The sequence below is a fragment of the Triturus cristatus genome, chromosome 7 (assembly GCF_964204655.1).
Source record: "Triturus cristatus chromosome 7, aTriCri1.1, whole genome shotgun sequence".
Classification (NCBI taxonomy): Eukaryota; Metazoa; Chordata; class Amphibia; order Caudata; family Salamandridae; genus Triturus; species Triturus cristatus.
Window position 1 is genome coordinate 874,014,495 of NC_140590.1, and position 12,650 is coordinate 874,027,144.

General features: G+C 45.3%; 1 protein-coding gene across 1 annotated transcript in view; it reads left to right on the forward strand.

The window, feature by feature from the left end:
- LOC146810796 (gamma-aminobutyric acid receptor subunit alpha-6-like) overlaps window positions 1-12,650 on the forward strand; it is a 442,745-nt gene that overhangs the window by 194,953 nt on the left and 235,142 nt on the right. Inside the window, exon 6 of the mRNA XM_085617827.1 lies at window positions 11,495-11,638. Coding sequence (XP_085473953.1) covers window positions 11,495-11,638 — 144 coding nt within the window. The remainder of the gene's footprint in view (window positions 1-11,494; window positions 11,639-12,650) is intronic.

The following is a 12,650-nucleotide window of genomic DNA, read 5'->3' on the forward strand; positions in this document are numbered from 1 at the left end:
GGCTCGAAAATGCTTTAGCAAATCAAGTCCCATAATAGCATCGGGGGTGTTGGAGGAGAGCAGAAAGGTCGTGTCAGTGGTGTTGTCGTCTAAGTCAAAGGAGATTGGTGTTGATAAGGGGTTAGTGGAGGGCGTTCCGTCAAAGCCTATTGAGGTTACGTGTGAGCCAGACAAGGGTGCCCTAGGAATCAGTCGTTTAGATAACGCACTACGTGTCGCCCCAGTATCTACCAGGAATGGAGATTTTGTGCCCAAGACCTTAGCGGTGACGTAAGGACCTTGCTGGTCAACACGGAGTTCGACTGGATCCCTCCCTTGCCCCTGGCGGTCCTATGCGAAGTCATGAGTGCTCTCATAGTCGGACTGCTGACACTGGTTTTGGTGGGGGCGATCAAAGGTGTTTGGTCTGCCTGGCCTGTCGTTGATGGTGTTGTTCGTGTGCCCTCGTCCCTGTCCTCTATTTCTGGGGTCATATGCTGTGTCTCTGGGGTCCCTATTCTTGTTCATTTCCAGAAGGACCGGGCACTGGGATTTCCAGTGTCCGAACCCTCTACAGAACGCACATTGATTTCCATCTAAGTCTCTCCGTCCGTTGTAGGGTGCAGGTGTATGGTCTCTAGGGGGTAGCTTTCTAGGGGCGGTTGGTTGGTAATTCTCTTTCGGGGGTTCCCTTCCTATGGTCACCCCTTGCAACTGTGCTATCATTATTCTCTCCTTCAGTTCCTTTTTCTTCTTCTCTGATGCCCTATCGTTCTCGTTTTTCTGATTTTCGTAGTATTGGGCCATCTGGAGAATCGCTGCGGGTTTGGAGGCTGCCCAACTACTCTCGCTGGTCTGTAGCTTCTGGGAAACTTCCTGTGACAGACCCTTTACATAATTCTGGACAAAGAGGTGGTGTCCGGTTGCGGTGGTCATGTCTTGGCCACTGTAATCGGAAAACACAGTCTCGAATCGGGAGAAGTATTCAGACACATCTTCCTGGGGTTTCTGGCGGCAAGCCGTCACTATCGACCAGTCTACCTTTCTTTCTGGGATTAGAGTCTTCAGCTTTTGTACAATCTTGTCTGGGAGCTCTAAGATGGCTTTCGGGGGTTTCTGTCCTGGTTCTCGCTGTTTATCTATGGTATCGAGTTGTATCCAGGTATATCCGAACGGCTCAGCGTGGTCAACTTTCCGGATTTGTTTCCACACATCAGCCGGCAGGCATAGCCCAAAGAACAAGTCGATATCTGCTAACGTCATTATCGTTGAGCCTAAGGCTGTACCCAATTCAGTGTAGAAGGCAGTCGGGTTCTTTCTCAAGTCGGGTAGAGTCTTTCTAAAGGTCAAAATATCTTGCCGGTCCCACGGCTGGTAGACCCAGTTATATACAACCCTTCCCTTCACATCTTGGTGGTTGATGTCGTCGTGTGTTCCCTGACCCCGTGGGGGGACCCAGTAGGGGGCAGCTTCTTTAATGGGCATCATGGCATCGGCCCTTCCTCCCTGGGGCTTAGTGGCTATGGGGGTTTCTGTTGTGGTGGTCTGTCCATGTTCTTTAAGGTGTCGGTAGACCTCGAGTGTACGAGTGAAGAGGTTCGTTACATCGCCCTCTCTTTCTTCCCCAATGTCTACCTTCCTATATAGGGCCGCTAAGCCTTCGGGACCTTTATCGTGGTACCTATCCTCATATGCATTCAGGGCGTGATAACAGAGCCGTACGACGAAGTGTCGTCTGCGGCTGTCGGCATACGAGTTATACACGTCTGTTATATACTCCTCACTTTCTTTTCGTTCCACCAGCGTCCCTACTATCTTGTCAATTCCTGCTCGTTCATCCTTAGTTAGTCGATTCATTCTGGTGGACTCTCTCTTTCCTATCTCATGGTCGACTGGCGTTGTGGTTGACGTTGGGTTCGGCACAAGAGGCTCAGCCGGCGCGGAGGCCGTGAGGGCCGAGGCCCTTGTACTGCTTTCGCTCGTGTTCGGGGGTTGTGGGTGTTGTACTATTGATTGGGAGGGTGCATACGGAGGGGGCATGTAAATGATCGGAGGACCTAACAGTAACTCGTCATTCGTTCGCTGCTTGGAGGACAACTCAGGGTAGAGCAAAGAAGGGGTCCTAACAGCGTACTGGCCTGAGGTTTCGGGTTCCTGTCTTAGTTTAGTTTCCCTTCTCTCTTTTATGTCTTCTTCTAACTTTCTAGCGGCAAGGTGAGCTGCCTTTCGTAATTCCTTTTCTGCTTTTACTTCTTCCCTCTTTTTCCGTTGCGTTGCTTCTTTGCGCCACATGCCGATACTGTCAAGCATAGTAGGCGTCGTCTTATTGCTACGCAGAGCTATTTCTAGCGCTTCTATCTTATGGTCGTCGAAGGATCCCATCAGTGGCCACTGACTTTCGGGGTCCTTCTTGGTATATTTATGCCACAGCTTGCTATAGGCTACGGCGACTAGTCCATATTTAGTGAACATGTCCTTATTAGGGGTGCCTTCCAGTGGAGCCGGATGGTTCACCTCTAATAAGCGGTCCGGGCAGAACCAACTACCAATCAGTGGGGAGAAGATAGGCATGACGGGTTTCAACGGGGACAAAAGTCAGCACTACCTATCTTTTCACTGCTTGCAAAGACTAGACAGAATATCTCTATTCTTCGTTATTTGTAAGCAGAGAATACCTCCAAAGAACCAATATCGAACAACTAGTGTTCGGACAATCAATCAATCAATCAATGGGGAGATAAAGATAGGCACGACAGGTTTCAACGGGGACAAAAGTCTGCGTTACCTACCCTTCACTATTTGCAAAGACTAGACAGAATATTCCTATTCTACGTTATTTGCAAACAGAGAATATCTCAAAAAGCACTATTCTTCAAAACAATCAATGTTCGGACAATCAATCAATGGGGAGATAAAGATAGGCACGACGGGTTTCAACGGGGACAAAAGTCTGCGTTACCTACCCTTCACTATCTGCAAAGGGAGAGAGAGAGAGTATTTCTACTCCTCCCCGTTTGTAGACAGCGAATATCTCAAAGAGAACAATCAATGAGCACAATCAATGAGCAATACTAGTATTTCCAGAGCATTAAACAATCAATCAATTATTTCTCAATTTGTCGTGTATCACGACCTTACCCGGACCGCGTGGACAGTTTCTCGTCTTCCGCCTCCAGCGTCCGATCGTCCTCTACTCTCCGTATTTGCCGCGGCACTCCTGATGGTTCCCAGTCAGGACCGTAGATCACTCGAGAGAGGTCTGCTCGGAACCAGTGAAGTTCGGATGATCGGCTGCCAGACGAGGGTCTATTGGGCAGGAGCTCTCCCGATCGTTGCAGTCGTTCACTCTGTCGTCGGGACCTCTCCCACTGGATCCACGTGTCGCTGATGGGCCCCACGTTTGGGACGCCAATTGTTAAATGGTAGCGGCAGTTTCAGTCGGTATCCTTTCAAGTATTTGCCCGGCGGTAATCGCCTCTCATACCACTCGATAATTTACCAATAAAAGAGGCAGGCGCTGGAGACTGGAAGGCAGGAAACAAGGTTTTATTCCGTCGGAGCAGAACACATCAGATCAGACAGCAAGGTATCGTCACGAGGTGCTCTAACTGCATCTCTGAGACCTGGTCTCTTATACACTGGTTTATTGCTTTATTATACATAGTACATTCTTGAGATTCCCTTGATGTGCGGGGAAATATCCCCTGAAGCCCCGGCTCAGATCCGATCCCACACATGGTTACAGTAGAGGTTCCCACCCTACCCGCAGTGGGAGATGGCTATCGCGCAGCAGGGAATTCCGCTAATTCCCGGGGGTGTGTGCAACCGGCCGGGTCTCAGGGGGTAGGGGCTTTGATTCTACTGTAATCCCTTTGATGTGGGGTGTTTCCCTTACAGTAGGGGCAATAAACTGCATCCGCAGGGCTAGGTGATGGCCTGGGACCAGTTCAGACAATGGGGCGCAGGGGAAGGGGGGTTATCAAAGGAGAGGCATGACCATGTATGGGTTGTCGGTCGGAAGTGGTTCTGTAGCAGGGTCGCGCAGAAGGAGAGGGTTTATGGCCTGTATGAGAGAGCGGGGGTGGCCGGCGCGCGGGGGGATGCTCGCAGCGCCAGGGGAAAGCGCTGGCGGTCGAGAGTGAGCGGGGAGAGAGTGGGGTGTCTAAAATGGCGGCCGTGCATTTGCTATGCGTGGCGCTGGGGAGAGGCAAGATGGCGCAGATAATGTTCAGTTTGCACGCTAAATTTCCACATGGGGACGTAATATTTCCAATGTGTTACATGCAAAATTTGTATATACTAGGAACACAGACCTGTGGGCTTACAAGGCACACTTTAGTGCTGACTTATCTAATATGTAAACTATGTTTTCTTAATTGGCATAGGCACTTTTTTCTGCCATGGATTACTACAGTACTTTTAAATTCTGTCATAATGTGGCTTCACGCTTTTTAACTGTGACCCAATGGTAACAGCTGGAGTAATACATTGTTGTTATATATTTGGGTGCTATAAATATGAACTGTTGCTCACATATGACTTTGTAACTCAATTCCACTTGTACCATTTTATACTAACTTACAATGGACTTATAGGATAGTTAAATGAACCAAGTTGAGAACACCAATTTCATAATACTACTTGAGGGGCAGAGCACGTTTTGTAACACTGGATGACAGTATCATACAACACAGTATCCTAATACTAGCAAAAATAAGGTCCATTAACAGGTGAGAAATCTGCGTGACCACACATAAAAGATTCACATGCAGTGAATGTAGCAGGAGGGGGGTACCCTATTGAGGTATAAATTCTAATACACTTCACTGTTCCAGTGAGCATGCCTTCTTGTACACTATCACATTCGATCCTATTGAACTTGCAATTACACACCCACTGTCTGCACAATCATTAAGTAACGTATATACTAATGCAGCTCTTATCTCCAGTGACCTTTACATATGCATTGTGTGGTACTACGTATGAACACAAATGACATTCATTAGATAAGGCCAAATCATTGATGTCGAGTGCCCACATTCTACACAGTATGTTTAATCTCACTGTTTATCTACACTCTGGGGCATATGTACAAGGGAAGTGGTGGAGTGAGGCGTTAGCCTTCCTGGCTTAACGCCTCACTCTGCCACTTCAGAAATGCAGCGCTGCACCAAATTTACAAGATTATGGTGCAGTCCTGCGTTTCCACCTGTGCTGGCGCTACACTTCATAGCCTAACGCCAACGCAGGCACTCTTACACCATAGTGCAAAGGTGTCTGCGTGTAAGGGAAGATTGTTCATGTGCAAGAAGGTCCCTCTTTCTGCACATAAAGAATCTTTAAATGCCTCTTTGTAACTTCTATGTGTGCAGAATGCAGCACACATGAAAACAGAAAAAACGAGGAGAAATGAACCATTTTGGCTCGTTGCAGCTTTTCCCTGGTCTTAATTTTGGCACTGCCTCTTTTTATGCCTCCCTTGTAAATAGGAAGCAGCATCAGAATCAATGGGTGTTGCAGTGGAACTATCACAGCAACACCCATTGCCCTCCCCTTTCACACTAAGCATAGCGTGATAGAGTGCCTTATATACAAGGGAGAGTTAAGCCATGTTAAGTGGCTTAACGCTGCCTTGTAAATAAGGAGAGGCCCCTATCGCCATTACAACATCACTGAAAGTAATTTGTGATGGTGATAGGGGCTTGTAAATATGCCCCTCTGTGTGCCTTTTTGTGGTGACAAATAGCATGTGGATTACATCTACCAAGAATTTTACACTACTAACTTCAAAGTCAGGGTACACATCCTCACTGCAGAACCACCTTTACCAGCTCCAGGGTGTTGGTATCTTTGTGCAGTGGCATGAATCCTGCACTCCTTAACACCCAACTGTATAACTGGGAGATCAGTGTCTATGGCATTTTGCCATCACAAAGTCATTTCTGGCACACTCATTCCTCATTGATGCAATAGCCTGCCATGTCACCTCATTTCAGCTCAATCCACGCCACATCCATAGACTTCTTGCTTAGGGATAGAAGACATCAGCTCCTTAACATGAAATATATCAAATGACTTTTTGGAAGCAGAACTGCATGATCTTCTTCGATATCAAGTTAGATTATATTAGGTGCAAATACAATTCAGTATTGTTACAGTGAGCTTCTGGGTTGCTCTTTTTACAATCCTGCCTTACCATGCCTATTCGAAATAGTTTGACTAGGCCAAACATTCTGCTAGAAATATACCTCACACACAAGGTGTTCGTTGAATATCATTTTCATATACTATAATTTAGAACCAGCATCTGAATGGGTTGCCGTATGACTCTACTGACCCCTGGCACATTTAACAATCCTTTGTCCTACAGATGAGCAGGATATGAAGTGTTTGAGATCCGAAGTTTGTAAGGTCATCTTTCTGAAAGACAGCAACAGTATTTGTCAGTATATATCAGTGAATGGGAGGAATGTGAAGTCCTAACAATGAAGGGTATTTACTTTCCATCTAAAACGTTCAACCATGTTATTATTTAGCATTTATAAAGCACACTATCACCTATCAGGCATCCTGGCGCTAGCATATAAGTGCACACAGAGACTAATGTTTCGGAGAGATGTCAGAATAACCATATTATGCACTAGGGAAGAGCCAGGTTTTTAGTCTCTTCCTAAATGGAAGGAGATCCACCAGTTGTCTCACTTCAAATGGGAGCTTGCTCCATAATCGGGCAGCAGAGATACTAAAGGCTCTGCCTCCCGATTTTATTTTTTAAATCTTGGCACCTTCACCAGTCTGGCTGATGAGGAGCGGAGACTTCTCTCAGGTACATACCAAGCAAATTTCCTCTGCATAAGTTCTGGTCCAGATCCATGCAAGGCCTTAAAAACTATGCAGAGGGACTTAAACTGGATTCTCTGCAATATTGGGAGCCAATGCAGCTCTGCCAAGGCCGAGGAGGTAGAGAACCGTCTTGACTTCCCCAAGGCCAGTTTAGCTGCAATTGCTTGGATCCTCTGGAGCCTATCTATTAGATATCTCGGGGAGTCCAACAGCAAAGCATTACAATAATCTAATCGGCTTAAGATGGTGCTTTGAACTACCAATGCTCGAGCATGAATTGGCAAGAGCGGGAGAATTTTGCGTAGGACTCTAATAATAGCAAAACAGCTCCCCACACTTTTATTAACCTGTGATTCGAGCGTCAGCTTATTATTAAACATGATACCCAAATTCTGAACCTTGTCGACAGGCATCGGTGGACGTGCCGTAGTTAAAGGCCAAAAGTTCGAGGGCAGCGAGGGAGGTACCTTCCCTGCTAGGCAATAGAGAACTTCAGTTTTGTCAGTATTAAAGTGCAATGAATTTTCCTTTAGCCAGTAAGCTGTATCTCGTATGCACTCATGAAACACTTCAAGAGATGTAGACTGTTCTCCCTCTAAAGAGAGGATCAGTTGAGTGTCGTCCGCATAATTAACAATGTTAATATTATGCGCCCTTATGACGGCGATCAGAGGTTTCAAATATATGTTGAATAAGATCGGGCTGATCGCAGAGCCCTGAGGAACACCATGCGAAGTGTTAATAAATTCAGATTGATAGGGAGGAATCGCCACTGCCTGACTCCTACCAGAGAGGAAAGATTGAAACCACTTCAAGGCGATGTCTGCTATTCCCACCTCCCTCAATCTCGTCAGAAGAATGGCATGGTTGACTGTGCAGAGAGGTCAAGCAGGATAAGAGCCACCGCTTGACCTCTATCTGCCCGCATACGAAGCTCATCCATTACTGTCACCAGGGCGGTCTCTGTGCCAGGGGCAGGACGAAACCCGAATTGCACATCTTCTAAGATCCTATTAGTTTCAAAATATTTTGATAATGATCCACTAACTATCCGTTCTACGATTTTTGCTGGATGGGGAAGCAGGGAGATCGGCCTATAGTTTTTAGGACAGGCAGGGTCCAGAGTTGCCTTGTTTAAAAGAGGTGTCACCAGTGCCTGTTTCCAGCTAGTCTGTATTACTCTACTACGAAGAGATTAATTGCAAATAATGCGGAGTATAGGGAACAATTCTGCTCCCAACTCCTTCCAAATTTTATGTGGCAAAGGGTCCAACTGTGAACCCGAGGAAATATCTAAAGCCACATTACTGAATTCCTCCACAGTAGGCATCTCAAAATCCACTAGGGTATTTGTGCTCTCTGTCTCTTCTCCTCCAAACTTTGGATCTTTTCTTATGCCGGTAGAATCCCTCCTCGTCTGATCATGTAACTCTGGGCCTTCTCCTTCCTCTTGCAAAGTATCCCTACCAAGGCCATCAATGATAGTTGTAATTTTATCATTGAAAAAGCTAGCAAGGTTATCGCAGAGGTCTTGGATAGGAGGTATCTGATTCTTGGCACAGTCAGGGCTGATCAAATTATTCACTATTTTGAAAATGCTTCTGGTATTATTAGGAGCATTTAAAGTAGAATTGGAGAAGTACTCAGCTTTTGCAATATTTCTTTATTTTTTATAGCTAATAATTGCTGTTTTCCATGCAAACTTATCCTTATCTTCATACATCCTTCTCCACTTCCTCTCTGCCTGTTTACATTCAAGTTTCAAATCTTTTAATCTATCATTAAACCATGGGGCAGAAGGTCTACCCACTCTCCTAGGATTTTTTAGTGGAGCAACACGGTCCAATGTGGATGTGATCTGTGTGTACAGTCGCATAGTTCTCCTCCACATGTCTGTCCGTCAAAAAACAACCATCCAGATCAAACACCGTAGGAAAACAACCCTTTCTTAGAAAGGACTTCCAATCTCTACTAACATAGTTTTTTGTTTCTCTGGTTACGTGACTGTTACACTTCAGGTTGTATGCCTGGAATTTAATCATATAATGGTCGGACCAGACCACACGCGAGATATCTAAAATTCCTAGTGCGTGTTCCTCTTAAAAAATTAGATCAAGGGTGCGTCCTCCCTTATGTGTTGGTTCAGAGATCCGCTGATGTAGGTTGAAGCCTTCACACTTCTGAAGTAAATTGCTATAACCAGAGTCTAGTGATCCATTTAACCAAAGATTGAAATCACCCAAAATCACCAACCTGGCGTGTGTAGCCACCATATTGCTGATAATCTCAATCAGTGACTGCTGTTGCTGCACACTAATAGCCCCAGGAGGTCTATAACAAACAATCCCAGTCATTACATGGCCACTAAAATCCTTTTTAGCTAATCCAAGCATTTCAAGCCCCTCTATCACATCAATATCTATAGTAACCAAATTCCATGATTCTTTAAAGATCACACCTACTCCTCCTCCCCTCCCACTCGTTCTGGGTTTATAACAAACTTTATACCCCGGCGGACATGCCAATCCTAGTTCTAAATCACTTTCTAAATGTGTCCATGTTTCTGTCATGAATAGGATATCCAATTCGTAGAATTCCATCATCAGCTGAATCTCCACACAATGCTTAGGCAGAGATCTATAGCCCACAGAAGAGGTGATCTTGTTTTACGAAATCTAAAATAGGGCCCGCAGTCTCCTCAATTTAAAATTTCCCCCTCCCCTTTCCCAACGCACCTATCTTACACAGTTCAATCAATACCTGCATAACTAATACAGCAGACTGCATCATTAACCTGCTGCGGTCTCAAACAGGCAGCCTGGCTGGCGCTGTGCACGTTTGGTGCGTGGACTGGCGCAGACGGGCTTGCCTTTGGCACGCCAGCAGCGCGTCCGCTGCGCGCTCACGCCAGCGTGTCCCTTTATAGTTGTGGGCCCAAAAAGACTAGACCGCACACCTCCCAAAATGGCAGGTCCGCTCTGACAGACGGACACCGCTAGCTAAATTCAGGGCACACTCGAAGTCTGATGATAAGTGGTACACTGATAACAACAAAATTAACAATTTTAAAAAGCCCTGATTTTAAAAATGATTTTCAATTAAATGTGCAAAAACGCAATTCGTTAGCAGCTCCCCGTGCAACATACATCTAACAATGCAGCATATATTATCTCTTTCACACTGCGTGCCCACGCCAGCTTGTCCCTTTATAGTTGTGGGCCCAAAATGACTAGACCGCACACCTCCCAAAATGGCGGGTCCGCTCTGACAGACGGACACCGCTAGCTAAATTCAGGGCACACTCGAAGTCTGGTGATAAGTGGCACACTGATAACAATAAAAATACCAATTTTAAAAAGCTCTGATTTTAAAAAGGAGTTTCACTTGAATGTGCAAAAACGCAATTCGTTAGCAGCTCCCCGTGCAACATACATCTAACAATGCAGCATATATTATCTCTTTCGTGCTGCGCGCCCACGCCAGCGTGTCCCTCTATAGTTGTGGGCCCAAAAAGACTAGACCGCATACCTCCCAAAATGGCGGGTCCGCTCTGACAGACGGACAATGCTAGCTAACTTCAGGGCACACTCGAAGTCTGGTGATAAGTGGCACACTGATAACAATAAAAATACAAATTTTAAAAAGCTCTGATTTTAAAAATGATTTTCAAATAAATGTGCAAAAACGCAATTCGTTAGCAGCTCCCCGTGCCACATACATCTAACAATGCAGCATATATTATCTCCTTCACGCTGCGCGCCCACGCCAGCGTGTCCCTTTATATTTGTGGGCCCAAAAAGACTAGACCGCACACCTCCCAAAAAGGTGGGTCCGCTCTGACAGACGGACACCGCTAGCTAAATTCAGGGCACACTCAAAGTCTGGTGATAAGTGGCACACTGATAACAATAAAAATAACAATTTTAAAAAGCTCTGATTTTAAAAATGATTTTCAATTAAATGTGCAAAAACGCAATTCGTTAGCAGCTCCCCATGCAACATACATCTAACAATGCAGCATATATTATCTCTTTCACGCTGCGCGCCCACGCCAGCATGTCCCATTTATAGTTGTGGGCCCAAAACGACTAGACCGCACACCTCCCAAAATGGCGGGTCCGCTCTGATAGACGGACACCGCTAGCTAAATTCAGGGCACACTCAAAGTCTGGTGATAAGTGGCACACTGATAACAATAAAAATAACAATTTTAAAAAGCTCTGATTTTAAAAATTATTTTCACTTAAATGGGCAAAAACGCAATTCGTTAGCAGCTCCCCATGCAACATACATCTAACAATGCAGCATATATTATCTCTTTCACCCTTTATAGTTGTGGGCCCAAAAAGACTAGACCGCACAGCTCCCAAAATGGCGGGTCCGCACTGACAGACGGGCACCGCTAGCTAAATTCAGGGCACACTCGAAGTCTGGTGATAAGTGGCACACTGATAACAATAAAAATAACAATTTTAAAAATCTCTGATTTTAAAAATGTTTTTCAATTAAATGTGCAAAAGCGCAATTCGTTAGCAGCTCCCTGTGCAACATACATCTAACCATGCAGCATATATTATCTCTTTCACGCTGCCCGTAAAAGTAAATGTAAATTGTAAGATTTTGTTTGAAGTGTAATGGGTTTGTTCTTGTACCTTTTTGTTTCATACCTCAGATGCTTACCCCAAAAGTGAAATCATATACACTTGGCAGAGAGGATTACTTAAGTCAGTTGATGTATCTAAAGAGTCCTCGAGTCTCCTCCAGTATGACCTGGTGGGCCAGAAGGTGTCCAGTGTGACAATCACGTCCAACACAGGTAAGCACATCTTCGTAGTTTGGGTAGCCATTTGAAATTCAAAAGGGCTAAAAAGATGACATGTATTAAATATTCAATGTATTAGTTATAAACATCATACCTACTTCATCTGATGGAATATCTATGCAGTCCACATCTGTCCCAGCAGGAAAGAAAATCATAGGTAGCTACATAACAAAGAGTGTCTTAAAGTATTTCTAGAAGGTATACATCAGACCCTAGTTTGCTTGCAGGGAACCTGATTGTTCTATGGACTTGAAACGAAAATTGTTATGTGCCTGTTTATTCAAATATTAATGGTATTCTAGTATGGAATGTCACTTTTGAAAAATTATGTCATGCCTTAAAATTTTGAAGAACACTTCAAGGATTTCATCTATCCTAGATTTTTCCACATGGCAGTCACCACCATTGCACCCGAACTACGCCGAACTATCAATTGCTCCCTCGAGACTGCCACATTCCCTGATGAATGGAAATGCAATGAAGTCACCCCTCTCCTAAAGAAGCCTTCCTCGGACCCAAGGATCTCAAGAAGTTCAGGCCCATCTCTCTGCTCCCTTTCACTGCCAAAGTCATCGAGAAAGTTGTCAACACCCAGCTAGCACACTTCATAGGAACCAACAATATCCTAGACACCTCTTAAACCGGATTCCGCAGCAACCACAGCACCAAGACCACCCTCATAGCTGCCACTGATGATATCTGCACCCTCCCCAACCAAGGCCACATGACAGCCCTCATCATCCTGAACCTTTCAGCAATCTTTGACACCATCTCCCACCACACACTAGACTCCAGGGTCCATGGTGCCGGCATCCAAGGAACAGCCTTAGACTGGATTTGATTGTTTTTCTCAGGCAGAACACAAAGAATAAGACTCCCGCATTTCCTCTCCAAAAAAACAGAGATCAGATGCAGAGTACCTCAAGGATCCTCCCTCAGCCCCACGCTGTTCAATGTCTACATGGCCCCCCTCGCAACCATCGTTAGAAAACACGGACTTGACATA